General features: G+C 40.3%; 1 protein-coding gene across 2 annotated transcripts in view; it reads left to right on the top strand.

The window, feature by feature from the left end:
• The window catches only part of DYM (dymeclin), a 335,066-nt gene that overhangs the window by 77,111 nt on the left and 234,578 nt on the right, over window positions 1–23,377 (top strand). For both annotated transcript variants that reach the window (XM_059409625.1, XM_059409626.1), the window contains exons 6-8: window positions 425–497; window positions 20,556–20,681; window positions 22,029–22,171. In XM_059409625.1, coding sequence (XP_059265608.1) covers window positions 425–497; window positions 20,556–20,681; window positions 22,029–22,171 — 342 coding nt within the window. The remainder of the gene's footprint in view (window positions 1–424; window positions 498–20,555; window positions 20,682–22,028; window positions 22,172–23,377) is intronic.

The raw sequence follows: 23,377 nt of genomic DNA, 5'->3' as shown, positions 1-23,377 counted from the left end.
TGTTTGATCAGATATTTACTGGGGAAAAGAGGTATAGGCATTCTGTTGACTCCAACAGAGCAGCTAGGGCAGCTTGATTTTTTTTTGGTCTGTTTTATGTATTTCACTTCAGTGTAAGATTTCATTTGAAAAAAAAAAATAACAGTATAAAATAAGAGATTTAAAAACTGCTGGTCTACAGGGACCATAAGAGACGGACACATTAAAAGTTATATAATAAATGGCTAATGTTTAAAATTCCTATACTAAGTGAAGACTGTAGTATGTACTAACTTATGGTTTGGATTTTATTAGAGGTCACCATTAGAGTCTGAGTTTATGTGATAATAACAGTTGTTATTCTCATTAGGAATGAAGACTGAACTTGTACAAAGCTGTATTCTATTTCATATTTTGTTAAAAAAATTTTTGTGTGTCTTACCAGGTTCTGACTCTGAAGATCTTTTGGAAGAATTGCTCTGTTGTTTGATGCAGTTGATCACTGATATTCCACTCCTGTAAGTTCTGGCCAAGCCAGGATTTGCTTTATCTTCTTTGTGTATTGAAGATGGTGACTGATCATGTTGAAGAGTTTGTGAATGCAATTCCTATATGCTGTAAAGTGTTCTTTTTAAAGCAGTTACTCTCAATTTTTTTTTAAAAATTTGTCTCTCTGGAGCCTTTTCAGACATTTTTGTAATTGCCTCTCCCCACTAGTGAAATTTGAATACCTCAGATACACTGAATGTCTCTTTATGTACTGTGGCCCTTTGGAGGGCCACAGATCATTATAATATCTGTGAAGTTTTTCACCCCTGAAGAATCAGTTTTCATTCTCTTAGGAGTGATATCACCCCATGGAGAATGCATATTTTAAAGGAATTATTATTTTTTAAAATATTATATTTTTAAGTAATCTCTTAATTAAGAGCCAACATGGGGCTCACATTTAATAATCCTGAGATCAAGAGTCATATGCTCTACTGACCAAGCCAGTCAGGCACCCCTAAAGGAATTATTTTTTGAATAAAGAAGAAGAGTTAAGATTGATTATGATGGAATCGCTGTGATCGTGGGGATATCATTGGATGTGTGCTGCTTGCTGTGGCCCACAGAGGAAGGACCAGGTATTTGTGAGAAGATGGCTTCCCGGCCTCTGTTGTGCATAAGTACAGCATCCAGAATTGTAATCTAGATTTAGAAACGAGAACCACCAAGCCCTGTGGTAGGTCGGTCTGCTGATGTGCACCCGGAAGGCAGGGCTGAAGCCACTGAAGAATCACCCGGTGGCGAAGGGCAAAGGGGAGAGGGTCCCATGCAGGTGGAGCTCATGTGGCAGACCCAGGTAACTGGACTTTCTGATGTCCTTCCTTGCCTTCTTTCCGACACATCTCCAATATTGTTTGGGGGCCATGGTGTGCCCAGCTTAGTTCTCAGGCCCCAGGGGAGCTAAATGTGGCCCCGTGACGTGGTTTGGGCCAGTGCTGTGTGAGCAGAAGTTGTGAGCTTGCAGGGTGTGTATCTCTAGCTTTCTGGCCTGCTGCCCTTCTCTTCCGTCCTGGGATGCAGAGGCAGTGCTGGGGCCATCTTGAAACGATGATGATGAGTGCCACATGCAAAGAACAGGGTCCCAGGAGTATGGGATTTGAATGATGCCGTGGAACTATTATACGAGCCCTACATGGCTTATCTTTGGATTTCTTCTTAAGTGCAAAAAAAATAGATACTTATTTTGATTAAGCCACTGTGGTTAGGTTTCTGTTACATGTGGTCAGATGTGGGAAGGGAAACACAGAGATTGTCTACTATTTACTTGTCACTGTATGTGCGCTGCTTCATGTGTTCTTGACTTAATTTTTAAAATAGTTCCATCTCTATTGTGTTTATGTCATTACTAAATACCTGGGGTTTAGTATATATCCTCAGTGAGGACATTCTTCCCCCCTCCTTTGTTAATAAAATGTCTTGGTGAAGTTAAGGGGAACGGGAGTAGTAAATCTCTTCAGCTGGTAAGTAAGACTTGAATACAGTGGATAGACCAGTCACTTAAACACTCTTGAAGAGCAAGCAGACAGTGTTGTAATATATCAAACATTTCAGTGTTTTAATGTGTTTATACTTTTTAAATGAACTGAAAATGCACAGACAACCAGATGTCTTGTATTATGTACACTCAGCTTTAACCAGCTGCTGAAACAATTTCTTATGATTTAATGTTCTTGGAACTCCATCCTACAAGAAGGTTTGTCTTGGTAACAGTTTCCATGTGAAATCAAATTACTATTTAAATATTTCATTTACTATAACCATTGTGCAGTGTTGTGGATCAGCTTCTGACTGAAGGGGGATTATGAACTTGAAAAGTGGGGACGCTTATTCCTGACTGTCATCAGTCTCACGGTAGACTTGGCACGTTGGCACGTTTAACGTCAGCGTGTCCCCGCACCATCAGCAGGTGCGCAGCAGGAGGAGTGCGACGTTCGTGTCCACCCAGGGCAATTCAGAACTCACTTAAACATTTCTTGTGAGGCTGTGAAATCATCCCATTAATATTGGAAGCCAGAGATTACCAAGAGCATAGACAGATACTTAGGGATCTATACACTAAGTTTGAAATGATTCTTTATTATTAAGAGCACAGTCAACTGCAGTGGTTTAAACTCCCAGAATTTGTAGGAATTCACTTGTAATAAAGCTTGGCTTTCAAGTAGTTAGTAGATACTGCTTCTCAGAAAGATTGGATGTGTTGATAAGTTTCATTCTCTGAGAGTCTAATCTTCAAAGTTTGATTGAAATACACATCTTCTAGGAATCCTTTCTAAATTCCGTACCTCTCAGAATTTATATATTTAAAATAAAGATTAAGTAATTCACAGGCTCTTCACTAGATGTTTTTCAGTGTATACTGTGTTGATCCCACTGAAATTGAAATGAATCTGCCAGAAGTAAAAGCCTGTTTCTGTTATACCTTGTCCATGATCTTAGGGAAGTGCACGGGAAGGGATAGAGTAAGATGAAGGTATTTTCCTGAAGACGCTAATAGAAAGCATAATAGAAAGAACGTGGTTTGGCATGCGAGGGTTGAAAGCGCAACACTTAGAAAATTTTTGATGTGGATTGGTTCTCACGGTCTTACTGTTGAGACACTGAATGAGACCCCGATGACTCAGCTCAGTGACGGGGCTTCAGATGGGCCCCGGCAGCTGATTCACATTGCTGGATGGGCCCAATACTTAGGTTTGTTCATGAAGCTTAGTATGAAGTAGAAGTTATTTTGAGAACTTTTAACCTGTCTTTTGACCTGTTTTCAGTGTTGTTTTTGTGAAAGCCATCACTGTTATCTGTATATGGTGATACTTTTGTCAACCATTTCTTGTCCTGCCCCTTTCTCTAGTTCTACCACTCCGGACAGGTCCCTGTGAAGTCTGCTCGGAGTGGGCCATTCTGCTGGCCCCAGGCCAGACATACAGCCTCTTCCTCTGAGATCCGTTTCTGTGTTCTTAGTAACCTGTCAACTCAACCGTTTAGTTCTTAGCCTGGCCCTCATTTGCAGATTTTCAGTTATAATTTTATAAGAATGCTTATCTTTTTTTTTTTTTAAGATGTATGTTTGTATTTATTTATTTGTGGGGTTGGGGAGAGGGAGACAGAGCGAACACGAGGGGGAGAGAGAATCTCAAACAGACTCTGCACTGAGCCCGATGTGGGGCCCGATCCCACATGAACCTGAGATCATGACCTGAGCTGAAACCAAAAGTCAGATCCCAACTTACTGAACCACCCAGGTGCCCCAGAACATTTATCTTTTTTTTTTTTTTTTTTTTAATAAGTTCTATATTGGTAAAACTGAGACATTCCTAGTCGAATGTCTTTTTCTGGGTATGTCTAATTGTGTAATGTGACTTTGTCTACGTCTCTAGTACAGGGGTACTGTTGTTATCTGCTGACCTAGTCCCATCTCACTCCTGCTGCTTTAGCCGCATCCGTGTCCATGCTGATTTGGGACAGACCAACCCACCCCTTCCCCCAGGGCCTTTGCCCCTGCTGCTGCTGCTGCTGCTTCCTCCTTGACTATCTCCCCTCAGATATCTGCATGGCTCCTGTCCTGACTTTCACGCTTCCTTATGCTCAGGGGAGGTCTGCTTCTCAGGAATAACCGCTCTGACCACCCTAAAATAGGAGCATGCTTCTCATTCTCTGTTATGTTATCTGCTTTGTTCTTTGTCTTTATACTGAACACGGCTTTGCACGTTGTCTGTTCTCTCTCTCGCTTGTATTTCTCAAATAACATTAGAAGGATGACTCTGTGAAAACAAGGACTCTTCTCGTGCCTGCATTGGTTTTGCTCACTGCTGTTATCCTTAGTATCCAGGCTAGCGTGGCATGTGGTAAACTTGACAAATATTTGTTGACTGAGTGAGATGGTAGGGGCACAACCTGTTCAGTGCGCTTAAGGCATTTTGTTTGTTTGTCATCATCTAGTCTGTACAGAAACACAGTATAGTGCTAAGGCGCGTTCACTGCAAATGCAGTGGCTCAGAGCCCTTTGTAGTTGGTATATTGTATTATGAAAACTAAGTGTCTCATAGACAGGAGAAATAGAAATAGAAAGGGGCTATAGAAGCAGAAACACTGAGAACTAATATCCTCAGATATTTCCAAATAGCAATATTTGAGGAAGTGGTAGATTAGTTATATAAATGTTGAGTGGTCCAAGACTATGTAGTATAGGGACAATCAGCTTTATAGCTCAGCAGTCCTTACATTATCCCTTAACAGTATAATAATCTCTCTCTTGTTAAGTTCATTCTGAAAAACGTATATTGGGACTATGGCATTTATCTGTAAGGTACTAGGCCCTCTACAAAGAAAGGTGTGGCTTCTGGAGCTTAGAGAGGGACAGATAATATAGAAAGAGAGTTCATGAGGCACCTGAGTGTCTCAGTCGGTTAATCAGGTTAATCGTCTGCCTTTGGCTCAGGCCATGATCCCGCATTCCTGGGATCCAGCCCGCATCGGGCTCCCTGCTCAGCGGGGAGGGAGCCTGTTTCTCCCTCTGCCTGCCGCTTGTGCTCTCTCTCCCTGCTTGTGCACATTCTCTCTCTCACAAATGAGTAAAATCCTTAAAAAAAAAAAATATATAGCCCAGGGGGAGGAACTGTTCCTAAGTTTAAGAGTCATTTGGAACTGTAGTGAGTAGTAGTGACTGTGTCAGCAAAGAGCCAGAGAGGGGCCTGCTCAGGACCTCTTGGGTATAAATAATGTATCTGAAGAATCACAAGTGCATTTAGTTTGAGTAGAGCATACGGGTTGTGGGAAATTAGGGATGGACAAGCTGTGTTGTTCGATGGGGCAGAGACTTTATTTTATTTTTTTTAAAGGTTTTATTTATTTGACAGCGAGACAGTGAGAGAGGGAACACAAGCAGGAGGAGTAGGAGAGGGAGAAGTAGACTTCCTGCTGAGCAGAGAGCCCTGCTCGGGGCTCGATCCCAGGACCCTGGGGATCATGATCTGAACTGACGGCAGAGGCTTAACGATTGAGCCACCCAGGCGCCTGAGTCTTGAATTTTAGAAGGACTCACTGTTTGATTACATTTAGAGTTCTCTATTTATTAAGATGTAAAATATATTATTTCATATTTATATTTATATATATACTCTTTATATAATACTTTTTAATATATATTATACATATGTTATATATATATACTCTTTCTTTAAAATCCATTCTGGAAGTATTTGGGGAGGAATGGAACTGATTAAGAATCTTATTTATGAGATTTTCTTTCTTCATAGGGTTTCTGAAATGTAATAAAATGATAGGAAGTGCATATTTATGATTCAGCCCGTAAACTTATGACATTGGCTTCACTGTTATACTGTGGAAAATTTGAACATTGAAAACTCTGTTGCTAACCGTGATAAGGTGGTTCAAGAATGTGAAAAGCTGTGAACGGTTGATGGAGGAGAATGAAGGAACTGGAGGGACCTGGGTTGGCCTTGAAGGGTTTGACTGTTGGAAAAATGCCTTTCTATAGCCCTGCCTGTTGATACTTCGGCACCCTCCAGATGCAGCCTCTGCAGAGCGGGTGCCTAAAGCAAGTCAGTGTTTAAGTTTTAGGTGCTGGAAGGGAAATATCGAGTATAACTTTCAGGCTCAATCAGTGAGGTATTTAAGTCCTTACAAGCACTGAATTAAAGGTGATAGCATTTCCATACACCAAGACAGTATTATATATTAAGTTCACAATAGCATTTTAGGTGGAAAATTGATTTCTGGTGTGGTGAGGAGGGGAGGGGATCTCAGTTAAATTTTTTAAAAATATGCAGACCTTTACATGTTTATTGAAGTCTGACTTAAATATAGCTAGTACCACAAATAACATTGATTTTAGGGGTGCCTGGGTGGCTCAGTCATTAGACGTCTGTCTTCAGTTCAGGTCAGATCCCGGGGTCCTGGGATGAAACCTCGCATCGGGCTCCCTGCTCAGCAGGAAGCCTGCTGCTCCCTCTCCCACTCCCCCTGCTTGTGTTCCCTCTCTCACTGTGTCTCTCTCTGTCAAATAATAAAATCTTTTAAAAAATGTTGATTTTATAAGTTACATGCTCAGATTGTTCATAACTTGTGAATTATTGTTCATGATTATCATTAAGAAGTGTAGAAGTATTCTGTAATAGGAGAAAAACCTCTCTGGTTCTGAATGCAGAAGATGGGGCTCGAATCTGGCTCTCCTCCTAACCGGCAATGTCACTCCACGCCTCGGGTTTCTCATTTTGAAAGTAGGGGTAGCAGACCAGAACTCATTTCTTGGAAAAGACATTTGAAGACATCTAGTTCAGCTGTTCAGTATTTTAGAGAAGGAAATTGAAGTGCCTCAGTTTGGAGACCAACTCCTGTAGCTGTTGGAGGAAGAGCCAGACTGTTGGAGGAAGAGCCAGACTGTTGGAGGAAGAGCCACAATGCTGTGGAGGGGACAGGGGCCGAGAGGGAGCATCTCCTCCTCTGTCTGGCGTCCTCACTGCCTACTGTGTTGCTTCAGACTGTGTTGGGGACCAAAGCAGTGCACTTGAAGATGCTTTTGTAAATTGTAAAATGCTTTAGGATTATAAAAGTGTGTTGTCTTACCCATACTAAGTACTCAGAAACATTCAGAATATTTGCTTTCTGTGTTAATTTTCCTATTTTAAATTTCTCCGTATGTAAGAGTAGCACTAGCTCACTAACAAGTCCAGTAGGCATAGGACTCGGGATGTGAGAGATTCAAAAGAACAAGGCTGACTCATCTGGAAGCTGAAGAAGTTTCTGTAGTGCCTGGCTTCTTAGGAGGGCTGGTGCTCTTCCGGCATTAGGTATGACAGAAAGACTAGCGTCCATAAGAGCTGGGTCCTGGATCTTGGCTGTGTTTGCCTATTGTAGGTTATGGCCTGTGTTTGCCTGTTGTAGGTTATGTGCTATTTAGAGCCAGATGTGCATTGGGTTTTTAGGATTAGAATTCAGCTTTTCTTTATTCTAGCCCTTTCATTTTATATATGATGTCACTCAAGTACAGAGAAGGGAAGTGACTTTCCTAAGGTCAGTTTGCAGGATTCGTAGGTGGCCCTGAAAACACTTGACTCTGCCTTGAAAGAGTTTTTACTCTTATAAAGCCAAGACTGGTACAGAGTACATTTGTTACTTTCTTTTGTTGTTATTTATACATGAATGACAAAGTATGAATGCGGCAGAGTACACTAATAATTGCAAACTTTCAATTCTACCGCAAAGAGTTAATTTTCTTCTTTTTTGTGTGTGACTTATATATATTAATATATATATTTTTTTAAGATCTTATTTACTTATTTGACAGAGAGACAGCGAGAGAGGGAACACAAGCAGCAGGAATGGAAGAGAGAGAAGCAGGCTTCCCACTGAGCAGGGAGCCTGATGCAGGGCTTGATCCCAGGACCCTGGGATCATGACCTGAGCCGAAGGCAGATGCTTAACTGACCGAGCCACCCAGGTGTCCCCATAGTATGATATTTATATATGTTTCCTCATTACAAGTATAATTGAACATCTCTTCATATATTCAGAAGCCATTTCTAACTTTTGATGAAGGTTTAGTAATCATTTTTAATTCTTGAGAGCTCTTCCTCTGATTGTTTCCTCTGTTTTACGAATGCAGCATATTCAGTTGACATGACAGCACTATGAACACTCATGTAACCATTTTGGTATATTTGCTTTATTATTATGTCTCCATCTTTTTTAAATATTATATATGAATCTTATCAATCCAGCCTAATTTTTCATCTTTAAGGTTATCTTTAAAAACTCAATTTGTTGAACTTTATTTCAGGAAGATATGTGGCTATATTTTTATTGATACATTTGATGCAGTGTTAGATGTAGAACACTAGTTCTTTTTTTTTTTTTTTAAAGGCTTTATTTATTTATTTGACAGAGATCACAAGCAGGCAGAGAGAGAGGAGGAAGCAGGCTCCTTGCTGAGCAGAGAGCCCGATGCGGGGCTCGATCCCAGGACCCTAGGACCATGACCCGAGCCGAAGGCAGAGGCTTTAACCCACTGAGCTACCCAGGCGCCCCATAGAACACTAGTGCTTTGAGAAATCTTGAAAATGTGGAGTAGATATTGAGTTTATTTGATCGACCTCCTTGATTTTTACATATGACGGAGTTGACAGGGAAGGTGGCTAATGGAACTAGTGAGTGACCATTCTGAGACCAGAATCCAGATTTTTGATTCCTAACCTCCAGGCACTTTCTGTTCCACTGTTAAGACTTTTATAAACAAGAAGCATTCCCATGTCTTTGATTTTGTTACCTTTGAAAACTAGCCACCACCACCACTGGTGGTATCTTTAATACATTCTACCACTTTTTAGTCTTCCCTCGTGTTTCACTTTCACACTCTCTCTGGTGGCATAACTCTGATATTTCTAAATTTTGGTTTTAATCCTTTGAACTTGTCTGTTGTTTTTGTTAAACTTATGTTCCATTTACATACTGTCCTGTTTCTTACCCAGTAGTAAGTCAGAAGAGGATGTTTTTTTCCTCCATATTCGTTGACTTTGTCCTTAGCCAACACTAACACCCATTTCATGAAGGCTTTTGTCTTTATCCAAGTGTTCCACTCTGCCCTAGCAGAGCAGCACAAGGTCAAGGCGCCTGTCTTTTTTTTTTTTTTTTTTCTTCTTCACATGAAATTAATAACTTGCTCCAACAGTAGTTTGTTTTAGGACATTTCCAGCCCAGATGGTGGAAAGTTCTTGGGATAATATGGCAGCCAGAGCAACACTTTGGCTTTTTAAAGTTGACTTTGTTTTGGCGATTGTGTGATGAAAATCTTCTGAAGATCATACAAGGACATTAAAACAAGAAAGATCTGTTGGCTTAAAACATTTTTCATCTTCTAAAAACCACCACACTCAGCATGGTAGCATTTTGGTTTCTTTCAAGTATTGGCCTGTCTGGCTCTTTTCCCTGATTATTTGGCATTTAGGGATAGGCCAATTAATACATTTTAGATTTTGTTTTCACAGAAGTCTAACATTGCCTTGAATTCCCTTTTTTGAGCATTATAGAAAGTTCCAGCAAGAAATGACAGTAGAGATCATCTTGCCTGATGTACTTATTTAAAACTGAGACCCAAAGGGATTATTTGTTGAAATTGAAAGAATGAGTTTAATAGAGAGCTGAGAAGCAGAGCCAGGGTCTCCTGATTTTGGCTCAGTGACTTTTATACATACCACAATCTGATTTAATTTTGTTTGCTCTTATTTCATTATGTCCTTAGAGTTGAATCAAGAAAAGTTTAATTTTAACATTTATGACAGTCTTCTATTTTTAGTTCTTGATTAATTTAATTTTGGAGCATATTGCTTAAATATCCAAACGCATGAAAATATATGTGAACAGTCTCCTGCCTACGCTGGTCCTCCATCTGTCCAGCTGTCCCATTTGCTTCCATAAGGAACCACTGTGCTTAGTGTCTTCCATGTCCTTCCTGAGGATGTTCATGCGATGTAGATGCGGTTATGAACATAGGATCTTATTTCTTCCTGCATTCACACAAAAGGTGGGAAATCGTACATTCTGTTTTGAACTTTCCTCTTTTTCCAGTTGAAAGTCTATCCTGGCAGCTTCTGTACACATGCATTTGAAGAGCTTTCTCATTTTTGTTACGGGAATATTCAACTACCCCAAAGTTTACCCTTTCAGAGTATATCATTAGGTTGTTTTGTTTTTAGTATATTCACAAAAGTTGTGAAATTGTCATCACCATCAAATTTTGGATCTTCACCACTGCGCAGAGAAACCCTGTACCCATGAGCAGCCACTTCTCATTTCTCCCTCTGCCCGGCCCTAGTAACAGCTAATCTGCTATCTCTGTGGATTTGCCCTTTTGGGACATTTCCTACTAATGGACTTAGACCTAGGCTATGTGGTCTTTTATGTCTGGCTGCTTTCACTTAGCACAATGAGTTTAAGGTTCACCCTTGTTGTAGCAAGTCTCAGTACTTCATTCCCTTTTATTACTGAGCCGTATCCCATTGTCTGTGTACACGCATTTTGCTTATCCATTTGTAAGATGGTAAACATTTGGGTTGTTTCTGGGTTTTGACCATTACTAATAATGCTGCTTCGAGCACTCCTATATAAGGTTTTGGGTGGACTTACGTTTTCTGTTCCCCTGGGCATGTATCTACAAGTAAAATGGCTATTCATCTGGTAATTGTGTGTTTAGCTTTCCTCAGAGGCTTCATCATTTTACATTCCCATTGGCCTTGCGTGTGAGCTCTATCTAATTTCCTACATCCTTTCTCATTCTTCTAAAAAAAAAAAAAACCAACAACAGTATGATCTGTGGTAGGTCAATATCAAATTATATGTAATCATTCCCTTCTTGTTGGATGTTAGAGTTATTAACATTGTTTTTTGTTTTTGCTCCTATCCATTGCTCATTTTCATACTGGGGCCTCTGTTGTATCTGTTTCTAGGATCCATTTTATATTAGGAAGATTAGCCCTTTGTGACATAAATTTAAAGTATATGTTTTTCTAAATTTACCTTTTGACTTATTGGCTTATAGTATGCTTTTCTTTTGCCATAATAAAGTTTTAAACACGGTTTTTAAGAATTTGAATTTGTCTGTCTTTTGCAGTTTTTAGGCCTTCTGATGGGCTTTTTGGCTCATTGCTGACCCTTTTGGCCCTTGTGCTGGTTGCCTTCGTGTACTTTTCATTCTAGCCCCATTTGACTTCCTTAAATATGCTAAATATCCTTAAATAAAAATGTTTCTAGCTCAGAGCCTTTGCATGTGCTGGTCCCTCTCTCTGGCAGACCCTTCTCTTGCCTTCTTACTTCTTTCAAGTCTTTGCTCAAATGTCAACTTCATGTTGAGTCTTATTGTTTAAAATTGTAACACGTCTTTGATTGATTGTCAGTGGCCCCCCAGATTCATTCTCCTCTTCTTTATTAGACTTTGGCTGGGCAGAAGCTGTCCAGGTAAAGATGTTGCTGGTCAGCCTCGCTTGCCAGCTAGATCGAGAGACATGTGTACCCCAGGAAGTGATATATACACCATTTGTATTACTTAAAAAGAATTGATGTGCCTTGGAGTGAATTTTCTCCCTTCTCGCTGATGGGAAACTTGGAAGTATGTGCAGAGGGTGACAGAACTTCTTTTCCAGCATGGCCTTTGTATTTTATTAAGTAGATCCTGCTTTATCAGATTGTTAAGTGGCAGAGAAATGAACTTTGATGTGGTTTAAAGGATGATTTTGGATTTCTTTCATAGTGGTTTAGCATAACTATTCCTTACCCTTCCTCCCCAACCAGGTACTCCTGTCCAGCCTTCATGCACTGATTGTTTCCTTCAGAGCACTTATAATCTTTTAGTTTATTATGTAGCATATTTATTTGCCTGTCCTCTCGAATATAAGCTCCAGGAGGCCTGGCATATAGTAAGTGCTCAGTGAATATTTGGAATGAATGGTTGGAAAGGCCTTCTATAAAGCATGTTATAAGAGAACCATCCATCTTGTCGTGTAGGGTTGTTTTTTTTTTTTTTCCTTTAAGATTTAAACTTCTGATATATTTGGGATTTCTTTTAGTTCAGGGTCTGAGGTATAGATTCAAGCTTTTGGGTTTTTTCCCCCCCTTTTAGAAGGCTATATAGTTGTTCCAACAGTATGTATGTATCTCACTGTCTTTTTAGTATCATATTGATGAAGTCCATTTATAACTTGTATAACAATGATTTACAAATAAGAAATACCTGCTTGTCTCCTCAGTAGATTTCTTCTAAGAGAGATCATTGTATTCTCAGTCATTATCAAATCCGAGTGACTGTAATGTATTTAAACTGCTTTTTATTCTATGTACACATAAAAAGATGCTAGATGCTCTTCCTTCTAGGTAATTTTTCTGTTTCTCTAAATCTTATATTTTTATTCATATTAAATGGTATGTTGACATGTGGAATAGCTTGATTTTTGGCTCATAGTTATAGGCTATTTTGTGACTAGGAATTGCAAATGCTGTATGTGCTCTGCTACCAAGCTTTATATTGAGTAAAAAGTGTTTTTTTTTTTTTTTTAAACCAAAGTATGTATTTGCTTTTTATGGCTATTACAAATTAGAGGTGCCTGTGAGTGTTGGAATGCTGTTTGTTTCTTCTGTAGGAACAACATTTCTAGGTGTAAAATCTTTCAAATAGTGCTTAAATGCTTTTAATGACTAAATGCTTTTAAACAATCTGTGACCGTGCACTCTGCCAGTATTTAAACGTTTAACTTACATCTTTGATGGGGCAAATGTGATAGTTAATTTTGTGTGACAGCTTGACTGAACTGAGGGGTGCCCAGAGGTCAAACATGATTTCATTTTTTCTGGGTGTGTCCATGAGTATGTTTCGGGAAGCAGTTAGCATCTGAATTGGTAGACTTTGTCAAAAAGATCAGACTCACCAGTGCTGGGATCATCCAGTCTGTTGAGGGCATGAGTAGAACACAGAGATGGAGGGAGGGTAAATTTGCTCTCCTGCTTGAGCTAAGACATCCGTATTCTACTATCCTTGGACACTGGTGCTCCTGACTCTCGGGCCTTCATACTTAGACCAGGGTTTTTCTGGTTCTCAGGCCTTTGTGTCTTGATGTGTACTGTACCACTGGCTTTCCCGGGCCTTCGCTTTGCAGATGCCTTGTAATGGAACTTCTCAACTTCTGTAATTGTATGAGCCAATCCCTTATATTAAATCTCTTTTTGTATATGTCTCTTCATATATTGTGGATTGTTTCTCTGCAGAGCCCTAACTAATACAGTAAGTGTGGCTAACTTATTGCTATGATCTGAATGTTTATGTCCTCCCCGAATTCATAACCTCCAAGGTGATGGTATTTGGGGAGGAGGGGGATGGTTAGGTCCTGAAAGCAAAGCCTTAATGGACGGGATTAGTGCCCTTGTAAAAGATACCCAGGAAAGGTCCCTTGCCCCTCTACTACCGTGTGATATCAGCAAAAAGATGCTCGCTGTCTGTGAACCAGAAGGGTAGCTCTCATCAGATGCTGAATCTGCAGGTGCCTTGATCTTGGACTTTCTAGTCTTCAGAACTGTGAGGAGAGAGTCTTTTGTTTATAAGCCACCCAGTCTCTGTTAGTTTTATTGCAGTCCGCAAGCACTAAGATACTCATGTTGGATAGTTTTTCCCTAGTTGCAGTGCCTGTTACTTTGACTGTTTGCAGTAAAGTGAGAGAGAGAGGAATCATTAAGACCACCTGTGGTCAAAACGAGGTTAGATATTATCCTCAGACTATTACTTGTGAAATTTTTTTCCTAGGAAATTTCACCGTAGAGGTAATCAGTTTGGAGCAAATGTTTCTCCCACTCATTTTCTTCATGCCCTTCCCATTTAAAAAGTTTAAGGTAATAAAAACGGTCACCTATAATCTCATCTCTCAGGGTGGCTTTTTAAATTTTTTGCCTGTTCGCATCTGCATACTTATATTCATTCATATGGTACATAATCTTCTGCTGTCTTTGCTCAGTGTTGTGTCATGAAGCAAATAGTTCCATAAAGTATGTTTCCAAAGTAGATGGCATAATGTTTTGTGAGGCTAGCCTAACCCTGATATTAAAACCCAACAAACATTACGTAAAAAGAAAATTACAGACTTCTGTCTTTTATCAGTATAAGAGAAAAATCTCTTAAAAATAAACAGTAAGTTGGGGCCCCTGGATGGTTCAGTTGATTAAGCGTCCAACTCTTGGTTTTAGCTCAGGTCATGGACTCAGGGTCATGAGACCAAGCCCCACGTCAGGCTCCACGCTCAGTGCAGAGTCTGCTTGAGATTCTCTGCCTCTCCTCTTCCCTCAGTCCCTCGTCTGGCTCATGCTAGCACTCACTCTCTCAAATAAATAAATAAATAAAATCTTTATTTGTTTTATTTTTTAAAAATGTATTTATTTGAGAGAGAGCATGCATGTGTGCATGGGAAGGGGGCAGCGGGGAGAAGCAGATGCCCTACTGAGCAGGGACTCTGATGTGGGGCCCCGATCCCAGAACTCTGAGATCATGACCTGAGCTGAAGGCAGAGGCTTTAACCCACTGAGCCACCCAGGCGCTCTAAATAAAATCCTTAAAAAAAAAAATTAGTAAGTTGTATCCAGCAATATATGGAAAGGGCAGTACATCATCATCAGTGTGGTTTACCTGAAGAATGTGATACAGTTAACACTTGAAATTCAATCAACATAATTTGCTATATTGACAGAATAAATTAGAAAAGCCATATGAGGTGTCTCAGTAAGTGTAGAAAAAGCATTTGACCAAATTCAACATCCATTCATGGAAAAAGAAAAGTGTTCTTGATTTAGGTTGCTATCACTGTCTCTGAGTTCTAAATCTAGAAGCCTGACTTTCTTGATTAGTCTTCGTCTTTCTTGCCTACTTTAAGTATCCGGTCTGTCACTGAGTGCTGCTCGTTTCATTTGTTCCATGTCATTCAAGTCTGGTTACTCTTTGCCATTCCTTTGGTCACTGTTTTCCTTAAGTCCTCACAGGGCTCCAGTGGGAAGTTTATTGCACACGCTTTGTTTCTTGAATTAAAGCGTTTCCTCACTTCTGTATGTCTAACTTCTGATGCCCCCTTCATTCCACTGTCCCTGATTTTGGACACGTCAGGCATAGGATTGAGTCGATCACATTCTTCGCTTCAAGGGTTGTTATCATTACTGGTTCCTGTGAGGCCCATCGCTCCCAGCATTTGGTGTTAATCCATTCACTTATTCCCATTCCTTGATCTCCTTTCCTGTAAACAGCCATTTTAAGTGTGTTTAGTGCATTGTTTATTTATATATATGTGCAACTAAATGTTATATGTACATGGGTTTTGTTTGTTTGTTTGTTTGTTTGTTTGTTTTTAAGTAGGGTTCATGCCCAGTGTTAGGATCAGGAGCGCAGGTGCAGCCGGCATGGTGCCAGTGACTCCGAGATCTCTCGACGTTGTGCTTAAGCTCATTGCTGGGGCTGTGGTCTCATCTGAAGTCTCATCTAGGAGGGGGAGAGCCTGCTTTCTAGATTCCCACTTGCTGTTGTCAGGATTCAGTTACTCAAAGGAAATCGGACCTCAGTTTTTTAGCTGTGGACTGGAGGCCTCCTTTATTAGTTCTTTGTTGGGTGGACTTCTCCATATGTCAGCTCACAACAAGGTAGCTGGCTTCCCGCAGAGAAAAAACGAAGAAAAGGAAAAGAAAGGCAAGAGAAGGTGCCCAATGCAAACGTGTTCATTTTGTAAATTTACCTCCACATGGTAGTGGCATCCTTTCACTTTTATGTTTATTAGAAGTGAATTACTAGATTCAGGCTGCACTCAGGGGGAGGCAGTACACAAGGACATATCAATGGCAGGAAGCAGGATTTTATGGGGTCCTTTTAGAGTTTGCCTACCACAGTCCTCTAACAGTTCTGCGAGTTTCTCTTTGGCATATATATGTATGTTGGGTCATAGTCGTCCTGTCTGAGGACGACTGCTCTGGTTAGTATTCCCATCAGCACTACTTGAGGGTTTATATATCACCATATGCCTACCAATACTTCATATTTTCCAGGGCAGAAAAGGGTATCACAGTGTTTAAAACTGTTTAAAACTGTTTAAAACTGTTAATATACTTTGCCCTTTTTTCCTAGTGGAGTTCTTGTCTTTTTCTTGGCCATTTGCAGGAGTTGTTTGTAACATTCTAGATAGGAGTTTCTTATTCTTCTAATCTATCATCTGCTTGTTACTTTTGTCCAAGGTTTCATTTGTTAAGTAATAATCCTTAATTTTAATGTGATTAAGTACATTTTTGGGCTTTATGGTTTGTGCTCTCAGGCTTTTAAGAAGTCCTTCCATGTGGCTTATGTTCCACACTTAACCATCATTTGTTTTCCTGTGTTAACTTTAGCTTTACGATTCACATCCAGGTCTTTAACCCATCTGTGATGGAGCTTTGAGTGTGTTGTTAGATAGGGACCATCACTGTTTTCTTTGTAAAGGAGCCAGTTGTTCCTAGCACCATCCTCTGTGTAGTCTCTTCTGTCCTCATTGATTCGTGAATTTGTCTTTGTTGTGTGTTGTCTACACCTGCACCACAGGTGTGAGCCATGTTTGGTTCTTAGGTGGGTTTCATTCATTTGCCTGTTTTGTGTGTGTGTGTGTGTGCAAATAACCATGCTGTTTTTATTGTTACAGCTGCGTGGCATGGCTTGATACCTGGTGGTGAAAGTCTCTCTCTTCACTCTTTATTTTCAAGGTTGCCTTGGCCATGTTTACTCTTCCATAAAAAGTTTAGAGTCACTTGAGGACATTCCTAGAAAAGTTCCTGACTTAACTTTAGGATTAATTTGTGTAGAATTATTATTTTCATGGCATTAAGTCATTCCATTCAGATCACTCTATGTGTCTTTTGTTTTACTGCTGATAAATGATGCTGGTCAGAAAAATGAATAAAAGATACCCTCTCAGTCAATCAGCAGCATCGTGGTCCTTCATGAAATTCCCGTTATGTTTGCAATCATTTTTCTTTTGTATTATGATCAGGTGTTACATGGCCTCACACATTTTTTCCTTTTTGCTATTCCAAATTATGTATGCTTTGTCCACTGTGCTCATGAGTCTATTCAGGAAGACCCAGTCAGTCAGTTCCAATAAAAATCAGAGCATTAAAGATCCTTTAGTCTTTGGACACCTGGGCGGCTCAGTCAGTTAAGTGTCCCACTCTTGATTTCAGCTCAGGTTGTGATCTCAAGGTGGTGAGATTGAGCTCTGTGTGAGGCTCCCTGCTGGGCATAGAGACTGCTTAAGATTCTCTCTTTCTCCCTTTCTCTCTCTCAAAAATTCACAAAAAAGAAAAGATCTCTCTGTCTCTCTATCCATTTATCTATTGAGTGTCTATTACGTACTAGAGTTGGGAATACAAATAACTAAAAAATGGAAGGATCCTAGCTAGAATCTCGTGTGATAGTGAAAAAGAGAGTCGTCTTGGGACACCTTGGTGGCTCAGTTGGTAAAGCGTCTAACTCTTGATTTTGGCTCAGGTCATGATTTCGGCTCGGATCAGGATCTCATGGGTCATAAGAAGGAGCCCCACTTGCACGTGTGCACATGTTCTCTCTCAAACAAATAAATCTTAAAAAAAAAAAAAAAAGGAAAGAAACTCATATGCATTTTTTAGGGCTTAACTTAATGTCACTTTTTTATAAGAGCTTTATAACCAGAATTCCCTATAATCCTTTCATGCTGTGACCTGCTCTCTTTCTTTACGATCCTTTTTGGTGTAATTATTTCTTGAGTTCTGTTTTCTCCATTAAATTGTAAGCTCCAAAAAGGTAGGAGCCTTATCTATTTGTTGATGGATGTGTCTCTAATATGGGACATAATGCCTGTCTAGACATAGTAAGAATAGGGTCTTTGTAAATATTTGTTGAAAGACCTACAAAGCGGAGTACGATGTAATAAACAATTTAGTAGAACTTTTATCCGTAGACCTACAGAAGCACACAAGGGGGACCACTTAGTTCTGTTTAGGAATTTTTGGGAATGGATTTACAGCTTCATATGAAACTACAAATGTCCTGTTGAGTCAATATACTTAAAGTGCTGTCCGCTTTCCTTGCCTCCCAACAAGAAACCCTCTACCCTTCACTCCTATAGCTTTACAGAATTTGGATTTGGGACATAGAAAAAGATGTTAAATTATAAGTTCGAAACCATTGCAGGTGATTCTTTATTATTGATGCAGTAATTATCAAATGTCCTGGAGGTGGTCATCTATCTAGGTAGGCTCTACCCTGTAGCAAGATATTTTGCTCTTTAGGATTTGGCTTTAAGCCCTGATGTAGCTAAAAGCCTAGCCAGTTGACATGGAGAGTGGATTTCTGACAGGCATGGGCTATATGAATACATGATAACTGTGATGCAAAATCTTTCGGGTTCTAGGCAGTCAGATCAGCATTATGAAGAATTAATGAATCATAGCATGACATGTCAGGCTTGTCATTCAGTTCAAGGAGTAAGAACAAATATAAGAGTTGTGTTTTTTGTGGCTAATATTTACAACACTACTTACAAAACTTTCAGGAGAGGGAATTGTTCTATAATACTTTTGAATGAGATTTCTGAGTAGAACTAGATTTATTCATTACATAATATCAATTGCCTGGACCTCTTCTGTTTCAAATATTTATTTTTTTATTTTTTATTTTTTTTTTATTTTTTATTTTTTTTTATTTATTTTTTTTTTTTAAAGATTTTATTTATTCATTTGACAGAGAGAAATCACAAGTAGGCAGAGAGGCAGGCAGAGAGAGAGAGAGAGGAGGAAGCAGGCTCCCTGCTGAGCAGAGAGCCCGATGCGGGACTCGATCCCAGGACCCTGAGATCATGACCTGAGCTGAAGGCAGCGGCTTAACCACTGAGCCACCCAGGCGCCCATCAAATATTTATTTTTTTAAAAGATTTTATTTATTTATTTGACAGAGATCACAAGTAGGCAGAGAGAGAGAGAGAGAGAGAGAGAGAGAGAGAGAGAGAGAAGCAGGCTCCCTGCTGAGCAGAGAGCCCGATGCGGGGCTGGATGCCAGGACCCTGAGATCATGACCTGAGCTGAAGCAGAGGCTTTAACCCACTGAGCCACTCAGGTGCCCTCATATACTTTATTTTTAAAAGAGATTTCTAGGGCGCCTGGGTGGCTCAGTGGGTTAAGCCGCTGCCTTCGGCTCAGGTCATGATCTCAGGGTCCTGGGATCGAGTCCCGCATCGGGCTCTCTGCTCAGCAGGGAGCCCGCTTCCTTGTCTCTCTCTCTGCCTGCCTCTCCGTCTACTTGTGATTTCTCTCTGTCAAATAAATAAATAAAATCTTTAAAAAAAATAAATAAAATAAAAGAGATTTCTATCAGCAATAATTCCTTAAAATATTTGCAGAATTTACACTTGCCCAATTCTAGAATCAAGTCTCGTTTAATTTGCTTAATGAGCCTCATTTAAATAGGTGTTAAGTGTTTTTTGGTCGGGGGGTACTTTCCATGAGTATTTCAGTTGTGTCACAATATTTTGATATTCCTTTAGAGCTGTTACTCTTTTTGCTGTGTTGGTTGAGATTTGCACTTTCCTGATCTGTTACTTGTCCCCCTGAAAATCATGTTATACTTTTGAAATAACTAAAGATTTCTCGAGGCATTTATTCCTGTTTGTGCTTCCTGCTCAGCCAAAACTTCGTTTCCTTTTTATTTGATCTAAGATTTATTTCTGAAGGGGGGCTGATGGTCTTGGGAGAAACATGCTTAATAAAACAGGTATAATGTGTTCCCTGTACACATTTTGCCGACCATGCCGAGCTGGCCTTGAGGCCGCAGACAGTAGAGGTAGAGATTGTTAGGATATACCGTTGTTTTCATTGTAAAGTGATTATTGCCACGAAAAGGCATCGTTTTCTTTCCTGCACTGGGGACTTCTCTTCAGTTTGACACTCTGCATATTCCAGAATATGTTCTGTATTATAACTAAACAAGGATGAACGTAGAGCTTTAGGGTGAATCTTCCAAGCTGAAACTGCTGGTAACGCTTTCCGTTATACACCAAGAGACTTGCTGTTCAGTGGAGGATGGGAACTGGAAAGTAGGAAAGTCATGGGATGCCTGACCCAAGTGCAAGAGCTAATGGCTGGGAAAGGGCTTCATATATTTGCTTGACTTAATTTGTGTGTGTGTGTGTGTGTGTTTTAAGATTTTATTTATTTGACAGAGAGATAGCACAAATGGGCAGAGTGACAGGCAGAGGGAGAGGGAGAAGCAGAATCCCCGCCGATGTGGGACTCAATCCCAGAACCCTGGGATTGTGACCTGAGCCAAAGGCAGCTGCTTAACTGTCTGAGCCACCCAGGCACCCCCTAATTTTTATGTTAAATGTATTAGTATTTCTTTATAATCTAGAAACATGTTGAATATTTACGTTGTGTTTTTAAATGTATAGCTTCTTTAGAAAAGAGCTAATTTCCAATGGTATCATTATTCTGTTTGTTTCCTATTTCTCCAGAGATATTACGTACGAAATCTCAGTTGAAGCTGTATCAACAATGGTGGTTTTCCTTTCTTGTCAACTCTTCCACAAGGAAGTTTTGCGACAGAGCATCAGCCACAAGTATTTGATGCAAGGTCGATGGTATGTTTCTCTTTTACATTTTTCTACTTCTTAGTGTCTACGTCTTTATTTCTGGTCTTGTCCTCTAACCTCGCTGTTGTCCCAGCTGTCCAGCCAGGCATTTCCTTCTGTGATTCTGTCCACACTCCAAACCCAAGGCACAAGGAACCAAATTCTGTTTTCCTGTTTCAGCGGTCCCTTTCATCTCCACGGCTTTTCACGTCTCTGGTGTTTGTGTTTTCTTTCTAGAAGTGAAACTTTGAAGCCCTCTTTCTCCTTTCTCTGCATCATTCTCTATGTCTATGCGCTCAGCCAGTCCTGCTTGTCCACTGAAATTATTTCGAATCTTCCCCTTTTCACCCGTCTTGTCAAAATGGCCACATCTCCACGCGGTCACCCTGTGTCTGGACTAGGCCAGCAGCGTCTCAGCTGACTGCTCCTACTTGCATGCAGTCGCGGTACTAACTGTGCGCCAACCACGTGCCGGCACGCGTGGCTCTTGAGTGGCAGCTTACAGTCTTCTAATGGGACTGGGGTAGATAAAATACACACGCGTGCACACGCGCACACACACGTCTTCTGTGGACACATTCTTCACAGAACTGGTGAATGCCAAACAATTACAAATAAAGCAGCTTCGATTAAAGTTCTCAGGGAGTGGGAGGAGCTTTGTCTTTCTCACATCTTGCTGCCTGGGTTATCTGTGTGGCACCTTCTCACTCCCTTGATTGTACCTGTGATACGGTCACAGAATCCTGTAAGGCTGTTTGGAACATATTTGCAAATCACTGGTAATAGAGAAGGAGCCTGCCCTCTGGCTCAGGAGTCTATTACAGAGTCTTCTCTAGATTGCTGGAATTGATTTATCACTTTACTTTGTGGACACGTACCTTTTTCACCTGCGTTCTCTCCCTTCTCTCATTCCATTACTTGAAAGAGTAGAAATATATATTTATTTCATATGCATGCATAAATTGAATAATCTCATGCTTAAAATATGTAGTTTTTATATTGATGCTTTTTAATTCTTGCTTTTCCCTACTGATTCTGTGTTACTACCTCCCTTCAAGAACCAGGTACTATATAATACACTTATTGTCACCTGTTACACAGAGTACCAGTACGGTAACCGGCGCTCAAGAGTTGAAGTGACTTGACCAACAGCTATGGCATAGAAACAGGAAAGCCAGAATTAAGCCTCAAGTCTGATCTCAGAGCCCATAGCCTTCCCTCTTATGTGACAGTGCTACATTTCTTTGAATTATGCTAATCCCTTTGCTATTAATAGATTATATAAATGATATTATACAAAATCAGGGGACTTCCATAACCATGAGTTTGATTTTCTTCTTTTTTCTTTTTGTGTAGTCTTCCATATACCAGCAAACTTGTGAAAACCTTATTGTATAACTTTATCAGACAAGAAAAGCCACCCCCTCCAGGAACACATGTGCTCCCACAGCAGTCGGACGGGGGAGGACTGCTCTATGGGCTCGCATCAGGAGTAGCAAGTAAGTCTAATCAGATTCTGTCCGTTCTTTGATGTAGACAGAGTTTGTCTAATACGTCATAAGAAATTCTGTCCACTTGGCCACCACTGCTGGCTCTGTGGAGCTGGCTAAATGTGAAATACTGGAAATAATTTAAAATGTTTTTTCCATTTAGTGCCATGATTGATGCAGTGAAATGTATGCAAATAATTGTTTACCTGTAAGACACCATTTTTCAAGAATAATGTTTGTAAATCTGCACATCGTATGAATTTTAACTGCACATGATAAATGCGATTAAGCTCTTAAGAAGTTTTTACTGCTTGTGCTTTGAGGAAATCATGCTATTTTAGAGGCTTTATTGCTTAAGATCTTACATGGCTAATTAGGTGTAGTTTTCTTGTTATACTCAAGGTTTCATTTGCTCAGCAACAAATTAGCACATTTTGAAGAGTTTTTTATTAAATTCTGAAGTGGCACAAATGTGGGTTTTATCAGATTGGAAGCAGATTTCATTAACTGCAGAAAATCCTTTCCCACCCAACAGTAAAGCCTCATTTCTGCTTCACGATGTTGGACTTGAAGACACGAGGGGTGGCGAGTCTAGCTCCGGCTCTCCCTGGTATTAGTGGGGCGGGTCTGTGGCATGTGAAGTCTCAGAAACTGAACTTTTGCTTTTTTCTAAAGGAGAAACAAAAAGCAGACTGGTACTTTGGCACAGGCACTCTTCCTAAACTAGCAGTGTACGCGTACCACGTCGTGCACAGTTGGGCTGTTTGAAGGAATGCTACCCAGGGCTGAAATCCACAGCAAAATTATGGCTGTGACGTGCTCGCCGTGCTCCAGAAGGAATATCAGTACGATAGGAAAATGTAGTCCTGTTTGATAATGGACTTGGTAGTGGTCTTGGGAACATCTTTGGGTTAAGAGACCTCTGTTGACTTTTGGAATTGATTTGTGGACCAGGCTTTCTAGGTTTGCCTTCCCTTGATTTCTTTTAATACTATGGTTTGAATTACACTTGTGCTCCCTCATTGCTTTGTGTTTGGTGATGAGCAGGCTCCCTAGAAAGCCTGGCCTGCCGAGGTTTGTGCTCTGACTTGCCCTTGTTTCAGATGACGAGGCTGTACCAGGCTGGCACACTCATGGTCTCTGAAGGCAACACAGCAATGGCTGCTTTCTTCCCGTGGAAAGGCTTTTCATAATCCATTAGTATTTTTTTTTTCC

This window comes from Mustela nigripes, chromosome 8, assembly GCF_022355385.1.
Source record: "Mustela nigripes isolate SB6536 chromosome 8, MUSNIG.SB6536, whole genome shotgun sequence".
Taxonomy (NCBI): domain Eukaryota; kingdom Metazoa; phylum Chordata; class Mammalia; order Carnivora; family Mustelidae; genus Mustela; species Mustela nigripes.
Note: the sequence above shows the minus strand (reverse complement) of the source record. Positions and strands in the feature narration are given on the sequence as shown.